The sequence below is a fragment of the Ornithorhynchus anatinus genome, chromosome 21, assembly GCF_004115215.2.
Source record: "Ornithorhynchus anatinus isolate Pmale09 chromosome 21, mOrnAna1.pri.v4, whole genome shotgun sequence".
NCBI lineage: Eukaryota > Metazoa > Chordata > Mammalia > Monotremata > Ornithorhynchidae > Ornithorhynchus > Ornithorhynchus anatinus.
The window spans coordinates 23,113,957-23,129,609 of NC_041748.1; the positions used below are offsets into that span (position 1 = coordinate 23,113,957).

The window sequence follows — 15,653 nt, forward strand, 5'->3', positions numbered from 1 at the left end:
CCCGGCTGACGGGGGGCAGGGCCGGGGTTCGAACTCACGGCCTCCGACCCCCAAGCCCGGGCTCTTCCCGCCGAGCCCCGCCGCTTCTCTTAAAAGGGGAGGGTCGTTGCCAGCTGTGAAACCGGAGGGCGTTCCGGGCCGGAGTCCCGGAGGGGTCGGAGGCGGGACGGAGATGGAGCGGGCGGGTCGGCGTTAGGAGAAGAAGGCGGGCGGGCCGGGTCGCGGTAGGAGAGCGGTGAGAATGGGACGGAAGCGGGGAGGGGGACCGAGTGCGCCGCACCCGCTAAACGACGGGCGATCGGCCCCCGACGGGTCGGTCGACGGTCCGTCTGTCCCGGCCAGGTCCAGAAGCTCCTGTGCATGTGCCCCGGGGACTTCCACGGCGTCTTCCAGCTGGACGAGAGACGCCGGGACGCCGTCATCGCGCTGGGAATCTTCCTCGTCGAGTCGGACCTCCAGGTACCGCGTCCGGGGCCGGCTTTTGGATCCTCTCGCGGCCGGCGGCCGGGGATCCCCGGCTCGGCCCCGCTGCCGCTTCCCCCGGCCGGATGGGAGCGGGACGGCCGGGCGGGCTCCCCGTGACGGAGAGATGGCGGTCCGTACTCCCGCGGCCCAAGTCGAGGGGAAGGGCGCCGTCCCCGGGGGCTCGCCCCGGTACCCGCAGGAAGGGCGACCGACCCACCCGTCGACAGTATTTGCTGAGCGCTTCCCGCGCGCGGAGCACCGGACCGAACGCGCGGGAGAGGACGGCCCGGGAAGAGCCGGGAGACCCCACCCCCGCCCCCCGGGGGCCGCCGGTCGACGGCGGAGTCGGCCGCAGGGCGGACGGAGCGGAGCCCTTCCTCGAGCCGTCGACCCGTCGGCGGTGTCGACCGCTCGCCACGCGCGGAGCGCCGCACCGAGCCCTCGGGAGAGGACGCGCGGCGGAGGGAGAGGCGGCGTTGCTTGGCGGATAGGGCCCGGGAGTCAGAAGTCACGCGTTCGGATCCCGGCTCCGCCGCTTGGCGGCCGGGTGACGGTGGGCGAGTCCCCTCGCTTCTCCGCGCCTCAGGGACCCCGTCTGGAAGACGGGGATGAGGGCCGGGAGCCCCACGCGGGGCGGCCCGACTCCCCCGTGTCTCCTCGGGCGCTTAGAGCGGCGCTCCGCGCGTAGTCGGATGCCGACCTTATCATCCTCGGCGCCTTAACCGCCGTTTTCCCGGGGAGGGATCTGGGGCGCAGAGAGGTGAAGTGACCCGCCCGGGGTCCGGCGGCAGGGAGTGAGGAAGCCGGGATCGGGACCCGGGTCCTCGTGACCCCCGGGCCCCGGGCTCCGTCCGCCGGGCCGCCCCGCTCCCCCGTCGAGCCGAGTTCCCCGAGGCGAGTCAGCCGAGGGGACGCGTCCGCGCGGAGACTCCTTGAGGGTAGGGAGGGTTTCCTCCGCCTCCGCTGGATCCTCCGTCCCCCGAGCGTTCGGCACAGTGCCGGGCCCCACGGTCGGCGCTGGGCGGATCCCCTCCGTTGAGCGACCGAGTCGCTCCTCTCCCTGTCTTCCCTTCCCTTTCAGCACAAAGAGAGCCTGGTCCCGTACCTGCTTCGTCTGCTCAGGGGCCTCCCCCGGGTGGAGTGGATCGAAGACAGCACGGCCCGGAAGGGCCGAGGTGAGCGGTCGCGGCGGGCGCCGTGCCGTCGGAGGAGCGCTCGCCACGTGCCCCGGGGCGCGGCGGCGAGAGCCCGGGTTCGGGAGTCGGGGGCGGTGGGTTCGGGTGCCGGCTCGGCCGCTTGCCCGTCGCGTGACTTCGGGCGACGCTTCCCCGGGACCTCGTCCGGAAAATGGGGGTGAAGACGGGGCGCCCCACGGGGGACTCAGCCGATCCCCTCGTCTCCCCCCAGCGCTTAGAACGGTGCTTGGCACACGGGGAGCGCTCGGCGGATACCGACACCGTGTTAGCCGATGTCGTCGTCGCCCTCCCCCCCCCGCCTAGTTCGGCTGGGGGAGAGGAGGGCAAGACGCTTAGCGGGTCAGAGAAGCAGCGGGAAGAGCCCGGGCTTGGGAGTCAGAGGTCATGGGTCCGAATCCCGGCTCCGCCGCTTGCCGGCCGTGGGACTCTGGGCGAGTCACCTCACTCCTCTGGGCCTCAGTGACCTCGTCTGTAAAATGGGGATTAACCCGATGACCCCGCGTCTCCCCCCGCGCTCAGAACGGTGCCCTGCACGTAGTGAGCGCTCAACGGCCGCCGTCGTCGTCGTTATTTATCTAGCGCTCCCTGCGCTCATAAGCGCTCAACAGTTCATTAACAAATACCGTGATCATCCTCCCCCCCCCCGCTCAGTTGGGCCGGGGGCAAGGACGGCGAGACGCTCGGCGAGTTTCCGCTCCGGGTTGGGGCTCTGAGATGGCGGCCCCCTCCCCCGAGGGACGGGCGGGGACCGTATCCGATTCCCACCTGCGTTCTCCGCCGGCGCCTGGCACGGTGCCTCGCGCGCCGTGAGCGCTCGGTAAACACGCTGACGTCCGCCACCCGGGCCTCCCGTCCCCACGTGACCGTCGGTCCCGCCGAAGCGGCGCGGCCCGGTGGGTAGAGCCCGGGCCGGGGAGTCTGAAGGACCGGGGGTCCTGATCCGGGGCTCTGCCTCTTGCCTGCCGAGTGACCTCGGACGAGTCGCTTCGCTTCTCTGGGCCTCCGTTCCCTCATCTGTGACAAGAGGACCGAGACCGGGAACCCGCCGTTGGGCGGGACTTGTCCCCGCTGCCGAACCGTGCTTTCCGAGCGCGGCGCTCCGCGCACCGTAAGCGCTCGATAAACGCGACCGAACGAGTGAATGACGGGGACCGCCTCCGACCCGATTTCCTCGTGTCCACTGCGGCGCTCGGTACGGTGCCCGGCACGTCGTAAGCGCCCCCCCGAATGCGATCGAACGGACGACAGGGACCGCGTCCGACCCGACCTCCTTGCCCACGCCCCGGCGCTCGGTTCAGCGCCCGGCCCCTAGCGGGCGCCTAACGGACGCCGCGGTTGTCGTTTTCGCTCTGACGATGTCTGCCGTGTGACCTTGGGCGAAGTCACTCCGCTTCTCCGGGCCTCGGTTCCCTCGTCTGTAAAAAGAGGATCGAGACCGGGAGCCCGTCGTTGGGCGGGGACTGTCCCTGTTGGCGAATCGTACTTTCCGAGCGCGGCGCTCGGCGCGCGGCGAGCGCTCAGTAGATACCCCCGAATGAATGAATGACAGGAGGGACCGCCTCCACCCCGATTTCCTCGTACGCACCCCAGCGCTTAGTACGGGGCCTGGCACGTAGTAAGCCCTTAACGGATAGCACAGTCGTAATTATCGCTGTGACCGTGTCTGCCGGGCGACCTCGGCGGAGTCCCTTCTCCGGGCCCCGGTCCCCTCCTCCGTTCGGAGGGGATCGAGGCCGGGAGCCCCGGCCGGGTCCGCGTCCCGCCCGACTTGCTCGTGACCGCTCCGGGGCTTAGTAGAGCGCCCGGCACGCGGCGAGCGCCCCGCGGGCACCGCGGTCCGGATGGGCGCGGCGACGGCCATGTCCCCGCAGGCCTGCTGCCGGTGGCCGAGACCTTCAGCTTCTGTCTGGTGACCCTGCTGTACGACGTGGCCTACCGGGATCCGACCCTGAGGGAGGAGGTGAGTCCCCCCCCGGGCCCGAGACGACAGGCCGCCCGGCCCGGCGGAGTAATAACGCGGGTGTTGGTTGAGCGCCTGCTAGGCGCGGGGCGCCGTCCCGAGCGCTGGGTGGACACGGGGTCGTCGGGCGGCCCCGCGTGAGGCTCCCGGTTAATCCCCGTTTTCCAGACGGGGTCGCCGAGGCCCGGAGGAGCGAAGCGACCCGCCCGCGGGCCCGCGGCTGCCGAGGGGCGGAGCTGGGATCCGAACCCACGACCTCCGACTCCCGAGCCCGGGCCCTTCCCACCGAGCCGCGCCGCGCTAACCGCTCGGGAGAGTCCGGTGCGACCGAGTTGGCGGGCGGGTCCCCCTCCCGCGACGAGCTCGCTCAACGGTCTAGAGGACGGACCCCCGGGGGACCCTCGCGGGGCTCGTCCGGTGGGGTTTCTCGAGCGCCTCCTGCGTGCGGGGCGCTGTGCCGAACGCTCGAGGAGGCGCCCTCGGGGTCGGTGGACCCGTCCCCGCCCGCGAGGGCTCGACGACCCAGAGGCGGGGGGACGGACGTGAGTAGAAACGGGTCGTCCGAAGTCTCCGCCCGGTGGAAACGGACGAGGATCTAGACCCCCGCCGGAGGCGGAGAGGCAGCGCGGCTCGGCGGCGAGGGCTCGGGGGTCGGTCGGAGGGCGCGGGCTCGAATCCCGGCTCCGCCGGCCGCCCGCCTTGGCGCGGGTCGCTTCCCCGGGCCTCGGTTCCCTCATCTGGAAAATGGGGCTGAAGACCGGGAGCCCGCGTGGGACCGCCCGATCACCCCGCGTCCCCCAGCGCCTAGAACGGCGCCCGGCGCGTAGTCGGCGCTCACCGGACACCCCCGTTTCGGGCGGGGAGCGCGTCGGCCGCGTCCCGAGCGCTCGGCGAGAGCCCGGGACCCGCGGCGGACCGGCTGACGTCTCCGTCGCGCGGTCTCGTCCCCTTCAGATCCTGGCGTCGCTGCTGCAGGTGATGCAGCTGTTGCTGGCGACGTGTCGGGCCCCGGAGCCGCAGGAGAGAGGTGCGGAGCGGTTCGGGGGGCGGCGGCCGGGGGCGGGGGCGGGGGCGGGGGGGGGGGGGGGCCCGTCGCCGGCCTCCCGCCCGCGCGCGCCGACGCCCGCGCCGCCCGCCCGGCTCTCCCTTCCAGAGTACCTGTGCAGGCACGCCGTCCCCTGCCTGATCGGCGTGGCCCGCGCTTTCGGCCGCTACAGCGCCACGGAGGAGGCTCTCCTCTCCAAGCTCTTCCCCAGGGCGTCCCCGCCCTCCCCGAAGGTCCCCGAGGAGCTGGACGGGATCCGGCGGCGCTCCTTCAACGACTTCCGCTCCATCCTGCCCAGCAACCTGCTGGCCGTCTGCCAGGAGGCCACCCTGAAGAGGAAGACCAGCAGCGTGTCCAGCATCTCGCAGGTGGGCGGGCCCCGGCCTCGCGGAGAGGACGCGGGCCCCGATCCCGGCCCCGCCGCGGGCGGCGAACGCGCCTGACGTCCGCGCTCTCCGGAGCGCTCAGCACGGTCGTCGAAATACGATCGAGACGACCACCCGTCTCGGCGGCCGCCTGCCCCCTTCCGATGATAACGGCGGCGGTTGTCAAGCGCCCGCCGTGCGCCGAGCGCCGTTCTCGGCGCCGGGGGAGACGCGGGGTCCTCGGGTCGTCCCCCGCGAGGCTCACGGATGAGGGGACCGAGGCCCAGAGAAGCGACGCGACTCGCCCTGAGTCCCGCGGCAGAGCCGGGAGTCGAACCCGTGACCTCTGACTCCGAGGCCCCACCGGGAGCCCGTCGTGGGCGGGGATCGTCTCTCCCCCTTGCCGACTCGGACTTCCCGAGCGCTCGCTACGGTGCCCTGCGCGCAGTAAGCGCTCAAGAGATACGGCCGAAGGGACGAGCGATGACGACGACGTCCCCGGGCTTCCGTTACCGCGGAACGGGGGTGACGAACGTGGGCTCTTGGGCGGGCGGGGACCGCGTCGTCCCGCCCCCCCCCCCCCCCCCCCGGTTGCCCCGCATATCTCCCCCGGCGTTGACGAGGGCGCTCGGCGCGCAGCGAGCGCTCGGCCAACGCCGTCACCGTCGTTCCCCGCCCGCTCCGCGCCCCGGGGGGCGATCGGGCCGCCGAGCCTTCCCGAGAGCTTCACCCTCGCGGCGCCGCGTCCCTGGGCTGCCGGCTCGTCGCGGGCGGGGAACGTGTCCGGTCCTCTCCGTCCCCTCCCGTCGGTGCCCCGCCCCGGCACCCGGTAGGCGCTGGGTAAAGGGGACCGAACGGGGGACCGGGTCTCGTGTCTTGCAGGCGAGCCCCGAGCGCGGCCCGCCTCCTCCCGGCTCTCCCGGAGGCTCCGCCGTCCACTGCTTCGAAGGTGAGCGCCGGCCTCCGTCTTGTCACCGTTGCGTCGTCCTCTCCCGGGCGCTCGGCGCGGTGCCGCGCGCCCTCGGTAGATCCCACCGGACGAGCGGAGGCGGTCACGCGGCCGAGCGGACCGTGAGCCCGTCGGAGGGCGGGGGCCGTCACCATCCGTTGCCGACTCGTCCGTTCCCAGCGCCCGGTACGGCGCTCCGCGCGCGGCGGGCGCTCGATAGGTACGGTGGAACGAACGGACGAGTCGTCGGTTCGTTCCACCGTATTTATGGAGCGCTCGCCGCGCGCTAACCGCTCGGAAAGCCCGGCCCGTCGGAGGGTCGGTCGGCCCTGCGGTTTTTTAATCGAAGGCTTGCCGCGTGTAGAGCGCCGTACTGAGCGCCTGGGGGAGAGTAACAGCGATGCCTGCGGTTTGCGGTGAGCGCCGACTACGTGCCGAGCGCCGGGGCGGACGCGGGCGAATCGGCCGGGCGCAGTCCTCCTCCCACGTGGGGCTCACGCGTCTCAATCTCACCGATGAGGCAGCTGAGGCCCGGGGAAGCGAGGCGACTTGCCCGGGGTCACCCGACGGACGAGCGGCGGAGTCAGGGTTAGGCCCCGGGGCCGTCCGACTCGCCGCGCTGCTTCGCCGTAATACAATCCAGCCGAATCGGAAGGCTCGTTCCCCGCCCGCGACGGGCTCCCGGTCTAATCCCGGTTCCGCCCGTTGGCTCGGTAGTATCTACCCAGCGCCCGCTGTGCGCGGAGCACTCGGAACGTACAAGTCGGCCACGGGTAGAGACGGTCCCCGCCCTCCGCCGGGCTCGCGGTCCGACCGGGGGAGGCGGGCGGGCGAGGACGGTGGCGATGAGTAGAGTCGGGGGGGGGGGGGAGACGGGGTCGAGGGGAAGGCGGTTCTGCCGGGTACCTGCCGCGAGGCCTCGGGCGGGTCGGCCGACCTCTTCCACCCCGCCCCGTCCCCGTCCGGAGGGGCCGCGGGACGTCGGCTTCCGTGGCTTTCGATCTCATCCGCCGAGCCCCGGCCCGGAAGGCCCTCCCCCCTCGAACCCCCCGGACGACGCCTCCCCGACGGCCCGTCTCCACCCACCTTCCCCGACCGGGCCCCCGTTCCCCCTCCTCCCGCTCCGTTCTGCCTCCCCCCGACTGGCTCCCTCGGTCCGTCCCGCCCTCGCGGTCCCGCGGCCCAGACGTACCTCTCTGTGATTTATTCGCGACGCGAGTAAAGAAACGTGATCCACTTGGATTAATATCCGTCTCCTCCCCTCTAGACCGTGAGCCCGTAGCGGGCGGGGGACGTTCACTGTCGTGTCGTCGTCTCCCGGGCGTCCGGCGCCGCGCGCCGCAGGTGCTCGATCGGTACTTGCGAATGCGTGGGTTTTCCTCTTCCCCCCCTCTCCCCCCTCAAGGGTCTTACCCGCCCGACGGCGGCACCGTGGACCCGGACTATTACTTCTCCACGACCAGTTCCAGCTTCTCCGTGTCCCCCCTCTTCGACGGCGTCGGCTACAAGGAGTTTGACATGCCCCTGGACAGGCTGCAGGAGCTGATCGACTTGGTGAGGAGGTGGAAGAGGAAGAGGAGCGGGGCGGGGGGAGAGCGGGGAGGGAGAGGACGGGGAGGGACGGGGCGTTCGGGGGAAGGCGGGCCGAGCCGGTCGGTTCGCCGACCCGCGGTCGAGGTCCGCGTCGGAGCGATGACGCCGGGAGGGTCGACGGGAATTCTGTCCCGGACCCCCCCCCCCCCCGGATTTGCGCCGGCGACACGAGGCGGCGACGGGTACCGACGAGTGACGACGACCGCGATATCCGCTGGGCGCTGACTATGTGCCGGGCGCTTCATTGGGCCCCGCGGGAGATGGGAGGTCACCCGGCCGGACGCAGTCCTCGCCCCGCGTGGGGCTCGCGGTCCGAGCGGAAGGGAGGACGGGGACCGGGTCCCCCTTTCGCGGAGGAGGAAGCCGGGCTCGAGGGAAGCGCGGCGACTCCCCCAAGGTCACGCGGAAGGCGAGCGGCGGAGCCGGGGTTTGAACCCAGGCTTCCGGGCGCCGACGCTTTCCGCCGGACCTCCCTGCTCCTTTCATTTCGGCCAACCCTCGGCCCGGGCCTGGAACCTCGCGCGTCTGTCGTTCGTTTGTTCACGCCGTGTTCTCCTTTGCCCCTTTTCTTTTCTACGGTATTTATTAGGCCTTTATTCTGTGCCAGGCGCTGTTCTGAGACCGTTGGGACGCCGTTTTAAACCCAGGCGCCCGGGCCCTTTCCGCGAGAGCCGGAGTAGCCGAACCCGCCCTCGGCCCCTCCTCTGCGCTTTTTCCGGGTCGGTTTCCTCTTTTTAAAAAACACTTCGGCCCGTAGCCCGTGCCAGGCGCCGCACTAACCGCCGGAGTTAGATGCGAGGTCGTCGGATCGGACCCGGTCCCCGCCCCGCGCGGGGCCCGCCGTCTTAATCCTCGTCATAGAGACGAGGCGACGGAGGCACGGAGAAGCGGAGACGCGTGCCCGCGGCCACGCAGCGGACAGGCGACAGCCGAGATCGGGACCCGGGTCCTTCCGGCCGCCGGGGCCCGGGCTCTTGCCCCGAGGCCACGCCGCCTCACGACGGCGGCTCGTTTGCGGGGCGGCCGGGCTCGACGCCCGGCCCGCCCTCGAGCTCTTCCCGGCGCCCATTTCCTTTCCTTCCAGGTGAAGAGGTTCGTGGAGGAACCGCTGCTCCGAGCGCTGGATGAAGTCATCGCGGCCGTAACGGAGGTCCGTGCGCCCGACGCGGGCGGGGAGGAGGCCCCTCGTAGAAGGGCAGCGGGGTCGGGGCCGGTTCTGTAGGCGGAGAGCCCGAGGCAGAGAGACGGGATCGCTCGCCCCGCGAGAAGGGGAATCCGGGCCGGAATCCAGAGCTCCGGGGCCCGGCCCCACTCGCCCGCTGTCGCGCCGGTCGAAGCGCTGCCCGCGCGCGTCCGTTAAGCGCGGGTGCGAGGCGACGGTAAACCGTCGCGGTCCCCGCCCGCCGCGAGCTCAGCGGAGGGGCCCCGCGGAGAATCGGGGCTGGAATCTCGACCTCCGGGGTCCTCGTGTGTGTGCGTGAGACCCGGGGCCCGTCACGTCGGGCGGTTCCCGCGGCGGCCAAGCCGGTCTCCGCCTGTAAGCCGGCCCTTGGATCCCAGAGAACTCCCTGGGGGCGGGGGTCCCCCCCCCCCCCCCCCCCCCCGTCGGTAAAACGGGGAGAAAGCCCGCGAGCCTCCCGTGGGACGCGGACCGGGGCCGACCCGACGGCTCCGTGTCCGCCCCGGCGCCTGCTACGGTGCCCGGCACCTGGCGGGCCCTTAAAAGGTACCGTTCCGTTGAAAGGACATAGGGGCGGGGAGGTGGAAGTGACCAAAAGAGGGGCGAGGAGGCGCCACGGGGCGGGCCGGAAGAGAGGAGAGGGACAGGAATAGTGATTTGGGGATTCGGTGTCGGTATTTAAGCGCTTACTACGTGCAGGGCACTCCTCCGAGCGCTGGGGTGGGTACAGGGTCATCCGGTAGCGAGGCTCTCCATCCGAAGGCCCCTTTTACAGACGAGGTCACCGAGGCACAGACAAGCGAAGCGACTCGCCCGCGGCCCCACGGCCGACGAGCGGCAGGGCCGGGATTCGCTGAGGGCCGCGCGCCGTAGTAAGCGCCGGGGTAGATGGGGGACCGGGAGGCCGGACGCAGTCCCCGCCCCGCCGGGGGAACGAGAGCGGGCACCGCGTCCCCCTTTTACGCCGGGGAGGCGGCGCGGCCCGGTGCCAAGAGCCCGGGCTCGGGGGCCGGAGGCCGTGGGTTCGGATCCCGACTCCGCCGCTTGGCGGCTGGGTGACCGTGGGCGAGTCACTCCTCCGGGCCTCGGTCCCCCCGTCCGTCCGACGGGGATCGAGACCGCGAGCCCCACGGGGGACGTCCCGATCCCCCCGTGTCTCCCCCAGCGCTCGGGACGGTGCCCCGCACCTCGGGAGCGCTCAACCGATACCAGCGTTGTTATTTTACGGCCAGGGGACCCGAGGCCCGGCCGGGGGTGTCGAGCGCCTCGCCCGAGGTCACGCAGCCGGGCCAGGCGGGGTCGGAACCCAGGTCTCCCCCCCCCCCCCGCCCCTTCCGCCGGACCCCGCCGCTCCCCCCCCGAGGGGGCCGATCCGGCCGGGCGCGGGACGGGTCGTCGTCTCGGACGGAGCTGGCGACTGCGCGGGAGGGAGGAGAGGCCGCGCCGGGGATTCGAACCCTCCGCATTTCGCCCCGCAGGCCAATCCCGGCTTGGAGCTGTACTACAAGACGTTCAGCGACCCTCTCCACGTCGCCATGTTCAGGATGCTCAGGGATACCTTGTACCACACGAAAGGTGCGTGACCCGCCGCCGCGGTGCGCCGCGGGGAATCATCCCCCCCCCCGATTCCGTTCATCGCCGCCGTTCCTGTCCAGCCGTCTCCCCCGATGAGACCGCGAGCCCGTCGGAGGGCGGGGACCGTCTCTGTCTGTGCGTTCCGGGCGCTCAGTCGGGCGCCCCGCACGTAGTAAGCGCCCAGTAAATGCCATCGAAGGAATGAACGCACCCAGCGATTCGGGAGCCACGGGATCGTCCGGTCCCGCGGGGGGCTCGCGCTCTAAGTCGGAGGGAGAACGGGGATTGGATCCCCATTTTCCGGATGAGGGAACTGAGGCACAGAGACGCGGAACGACCCGCCCCGGGTCACGCGGCGGGTACGGGGCGGAGCGGGGGCGGTGAGCGAACCCAGGTCCTCCGACTCCCGGGCCCGGGCTCTTCGCGCGGGGCCGCGTCGCCCCTCGCTGGGCCGCGCGGCTTCTCCCGGGGGGGGGGGTGCGAGGCGGCAGGGGAGAGGAGAGGCCGACGGGGGAGTCGTCCGGGTACGGGCGGGACCCCGGGCCCCGCGGAACGGGTGCGTCCTCCGAAAGGAGCCCGGGCCTGGGAGTCCGAGGTCACGGGTTCGAATCCCCCGCCCGGCAGCCGCGTGGCGGTGGGCGAGCCGCTTGGCTTCCCCGGGCCTCAGCGACCTCATCTGGAAAATGGGGATGAAGACCGCGAGGCTCGCGTGGGACCGCCTGCCGACCCCGTGCCCCCCCCCCCCGGCGCTCGGGACGGGGCTCGGCGCGTGGCGAGCGCTTAACGGATACCGGATCGTCGTCGCTAGCCCTCGTTTTCCGGGCGAGGTCACCGAGGCGCCGAGAGGCGATCGGCCCGAGGTCGCGGGGCAAGCGGGCGGCGGAGCCGGGGTTTAGGGCCCGGGTCCTTCCGGCGCCGACCCGGGCCACGGGGCCGCGCTGCTTCTCCACGGCCGGCCGTCGGTCGGTTTCGATGAGCGCTCGATACGTGCGGAGCTCGCTGCACTGAGCGCCCGGGAGAGGACCGGGGTACGATGAGCACGGTCGGGGTCCAGAAAGGAGCAGGAGGGGAGCCGGGAGAGAACGGCACCGGTCGGACCCCGGTTAGGTCGCGTTCCACCCGTTCGTTCGACGGTATCCGTCGGGCGCTCGCCGCGCGCGGAGCGCTTGGAACGGACGGACGGGCGACGGACAGAGACGGTCCCCGCCCTCTGACGGGCCCGCGGTCCGATCGGGGGAGACGGACGGACGGGATCAACCAGGCGTCCCGAGAGGTCGGGGGCCGTTGGTTGGCGCAGAGCGGACGGCTTTAGCCGGAGGTTCCCGAGGAACTCGGCGGAGAGTTCTCCCGAGCGTCCGGTACCTCGCAGACTACGGCACAGCGAAGCGGCGCGGCGCGGCGGAAAGAGCCCGGGCTTGGGAGTCGGAGGTCGTGGGCCCCGATCCCGGCGCCGCCACCTCTCGGCCGGGCGACCGTGGGCGAGTCGCTCGGCCTCTCCGGGCCTCGGCTCCCTCGTCCGTAAAACGGGGACGGAGAGGGCGAGCCCCACGTGGGGCGACCGGACCGCCTCGTATCCACCCGGCGCTTGGGACGGTGCTCGGCGCCTAGTAAGCGCGGAACGAATACCAGAATCGGTAACGGTAGCGCGGCGCTCCGCGCACGGTAAGCGCTCGATAGGTGCGACCGAGCCACCGGGCGTCTCGGGGGAGCCGGCGGGGGGGGCGGAGGGTCGGGCCCGGGAGGCTCTTGGTCCCGGGAGTCGGAGCCCGGGGCCTCGGCCGAGTCGACGTCGTCGCGTCCGGCTTTCCCGGGACGCCGTCCCGCCCCCCCCCCCCCCCCGCGCCGGGCGGCAGCGGGACCGACCCCCGCTCTGCCCGCGGCCTGCCGGGCGGCCAGAGGCGAGCCCCCCGCCCTCTCTGGGCCTCCGTCTCCTCGTCCGGAGGAGGGCGAGAGGGGTGGTCCCTCCGGGGGGACCCGGCGGGGGAACCCGGAGCCCGGCCGGGGTGCGGGCGGGCCCTCGTCGCGGCCGAGGGGGGGGCGTGACCCGGGGGTGATGGCCCGAGGAGCAGCGGGGCTCAGTGGAAAGAGCCCGGGCTCGGGGGGCAGAGGCCAGGGGATGGAATCCCGCATCCGCCGCTTGGCGGCCGTGGGACCGTGGGCGAGTCGCTCGGCTTCTCTGGGCCTCAGCGACCTCGTCCCTGAGAGGGGGATTAAGACCGCGAGCCTCCCGTGGGACGACCTGACGACCCGGGATCTCCCCCGGCGGGGCTTGGAACGGTGCCCGGCACGCAGTGGGCGCGGAACGGATCCCGACGTTACTCCTGCCCCGTTCCCAACTCCGTCCCCGTCCCCGTCTCCATCGCCGTCCTCGTCCTCTTCCCCGTCCCCGCGCCTCAGACGTGCCGACGGCGCTGGTGAAGGAGACCCACGACTTCGTGCTGGAGCGTTTCAGCGGCAGCCAGGCGGAGCTGCAGAAGATCCTGCACGACCCCGACCGGCTCCAGCAGCGGCTCGGACCCCTCAAGCTGCGCTGCCAGGCCAACGCCGCCTGCGTCGACCTCATGGTCTGGGCGGCCAAGGACGAGCAAGGTGAGCGCCCCGGGGGCTCCCGCCTCCGCGCCGGAAGCTCGGCCGGATCGGTCCCGTCGATCCAACGCTGACCGCGTGCGGGGAGAGGGCCCCGACGGCCGTTGCATCGACTGGGCGCTTTCGGCGCGCGGAGCCCCGGACCGAGCGCCCGGGAGAGGACGGGATCGGCGGGCGACCCGACAGTCTAGAGGGAGAGACGGACGTCGGTCTGGCGGGTTGCGGATGTGGACGGGAGGGCCGGGAGGCCGAGGGAGGGGCGGACGAAGGGTGAAGATCCAGGTCCGTCGGGGCCCCGGGGGGAGGATCCGTTCGGTCGTATTTATTAAGCGCCTACCGTGTGCGGAACGCCCGCCGCGCTGAGCGCCTGGGGCCACGCGGCGATGAACAGCGACGTTCATCGAGCTCACGGCCTGGAGGCGGGGATGACGGGCGGCAGTCGAAGAAATGAAATGACAGATAAATACCGAAGCGAGGTGGGCGGGGAGAGCGAAGGGAGCGAGTCGGCGCGACGCAGAAGGGGGCGGACGATGGGGAAAGGGGGGGGGGGGGGGTTGATCCGGGAAGGCCTCTTGGAGGGGATGTGACTTCGGGTAGGGTCTGAAGCGGACAGCGTGGGGGTCCGCGGGATCCGAGGAGGGCGGGCGTCGCAGGCCAGGGGCGGGACGTGGGTCCGGGGGTCGGCGTCGAGGCAGGCGAGGTGTAGAAAGGGAAACGGGGACCTTATCGGGGAGCGCCTTCCCCGCCTTCGACCGGGAGGGCTGCCTCCCGGGACGCGCGGACGGATAGGCGTGCTTCTCTGCGGGGGCCGCGGTCCCGGGTGGAGGGGCGGGCGTGGGGACGCGCGAGAGCGCGCGCGCGCCGGTGCTCTCGTTTCGTGAACGAGCTGCACGTCACCCTGATTCTGTTCATTTGCTGTCGTCGTAATGAGACGTTCTTCCCCCCCCCCCCGATCCCGTCTGTCGCCGTCGTTCTCGCCCGTCCGTCTCCCCCGATCAGACCTTGAGCCCGTCCGAGGGCGGGGGCCGTCGCCGTCTCCTGCCCGCTTGTCCATTCCAAGCGCTCGGTCCGGCGCTCCGCACGTAGTAAGCGCTCGATAAATGCTAGCGAATGAACGGACGATGCTTCCTCCCTCTCTCGGAACCGTCCCGGCGCTTGTCGTCCCGGGCCGAAGGGGCGGAGAACCTGTGCGTCAAGCTGTCGGAAAAGCTGCAGTCCAAGACGTCCAGCAAGGTCATCATCGCCCACCTGCCCCTGCTCATCTGCTGCCTGCAGGTGGGTCCGGGGGCCCCCCCGGCCGGACCGCGTTCCGAGCCCCCCGCTCCCCTCCGCCCCGGGGCGGGGGCCGCGACGGGAGGGAGCGGCCGGGACCGCGGGGAGGGGGCCCGGCCCCGCCGCCGGCCCCGTCTCCCCGGAGTCGGGGGGCTCCCGGGCCCACGGGGGGGGGGGGGGGGGGCCCGCTCCTCCTCGCTCCGTCCGGGCCCGCGGACTCCTCCCGGGCTCGGCGTCGCCCTCGTCGCGGACTCGGCCGCCCCCGAAACCCGGTCGGACCCCCGCCCGGGAGCGCGGGCCCGGGAGCCGCAGGGGCCCGGGTTCTAATCCCGGCCCCGCCGCCCGGAGACCCGAGGCGCCTGGCCTCTCCACGCCTCGGTTCCCTCGGCGGTCCGGTCCCCGACTGTCACCGCCCCGAGGTCACCTCCCCGGTTAGACTGTGGACCGGCCGGTGGGCGGGGACCGTCTCTGCCCGTTGCCGACCCGTCCGTTCCGAGCGCTCGGTGCGGTGCCCTGCGCGTGGTAAGCGCTCGGTAAATGCTACCGGGTGAATGAGGCGGGGATCCGGACCGTGAGCCCCGTGTGGGACGGAGGCCGCGTTCGACCCGACCAGCTTCCTTAATCGGCGCCCGGTGCGCTCTGAGTGCTTAATACGTAGCATTAAAAAAGAAAAAAAACAGTTGCGCCCCCCCCCCCCCCCCCCCCCCCCAAGCCCCCGTTCCCTTCCTCCTCTCGTCGTGTTCCAGACGTTCCTGGTGGAAGGGGGAAGGGGAGCCCCGAGGCTTCCGGTTGCCATTTGAGATATCGGTCGAGCGCTTATCACGTGCCGAGCGCCGTCCCGAGCGCCGGGGGGACGCCGGATAACGGGGTCGGCCGTAATCCCGGTTCCGCCGGGGGCCCGATCCGTCGGTCGATGGGTCGGATCGATTGGCCTCAGCGGGCGGGAGAGCGGGTGCCGAGTCCCCACCTGACAGGGAAGGAGCCGGCGACGATCGCGGCTTCCGTCACGCGTCTGCCACGAGCCCGGCCCCGGCCCGGCCGCCGGGGCGACGCGGGCCCACCGGGTGGCCCGGAATCCCGGCCCCCGCGTGGGGCTCGCGGCACGAGCGGGAGGGAATCCCCGTCCTCCGGGCGAGGGAACCGGGGCCCCGAGAGGCCGCGCGACTCGCCCGAGGTCACGCGGCAGCGGACGACCGACCGGGGGTATCGGTCGAGTGCCCGCTGCGTGCGGGGCTCTGTCCCGGGCGCCCTGCCGAGCGCGGCATAGCGGGGCCCGGTGGAGAGAGCGCGGGTTTGGGAGACCGAGGCCGTGGGGTCCGATGCCGGCCGCGCCGCTCGTCAGCTGGGTGACTCGGGGCGAGTCCCCCCCACTTCTCCGGGCCCCCTCCGTAAGACGGGGTGAAGGCCGGCGAGCTCCCCTCGCGTCCGCCCCGGCGCTCAGAGCGGTGCTTCGCGCGTAGTAGGCGC

General features: G+C 72.5%; 1 protein-coding gene across 1 annotated transcript in view; it reads left to right on the forward strand.

Moving 5' to 3' along the window:
* PI4KA (phosphatidylinositol 4-kinase alpha) overlaps window positions 1–15,653 on the forward strand; it is a 76,512-nt gene that overhangs the window by 10,348 nt on the left and 50,511 nt on the right. Inside the window, 11 exon segments of the mRNA XM_029049217.2 lie at window positions 343–459; window positions 1,547–1,640; window positions 3,533–3,621; window positions 4,576–4,648; window positions 4,775–5,034; window positions 5,914–5,980; window positions 7,386–7,534; window positions 8,658–8,723; window positions 10,232–10,328; window positions 12,726–12,917; window positions 14,089–14,189. Of these exon segments, the coding sequence (XP_028905050.1) occupies window positions 361–459; window positions 1,547–1,640; window positions 3,533–3,621; window positions 4,576–4,648; window positions 4,775–5,034; window positions 5,914–5,980; window positions 7,386–7,534; window positions 8,658–8,723; window positions 10,232–10,328; window positions 12,726–12,917; window positions 14,089–14,189 (1,287 nt within the window). The 5' untranslated portion in view covers window positions 343–360.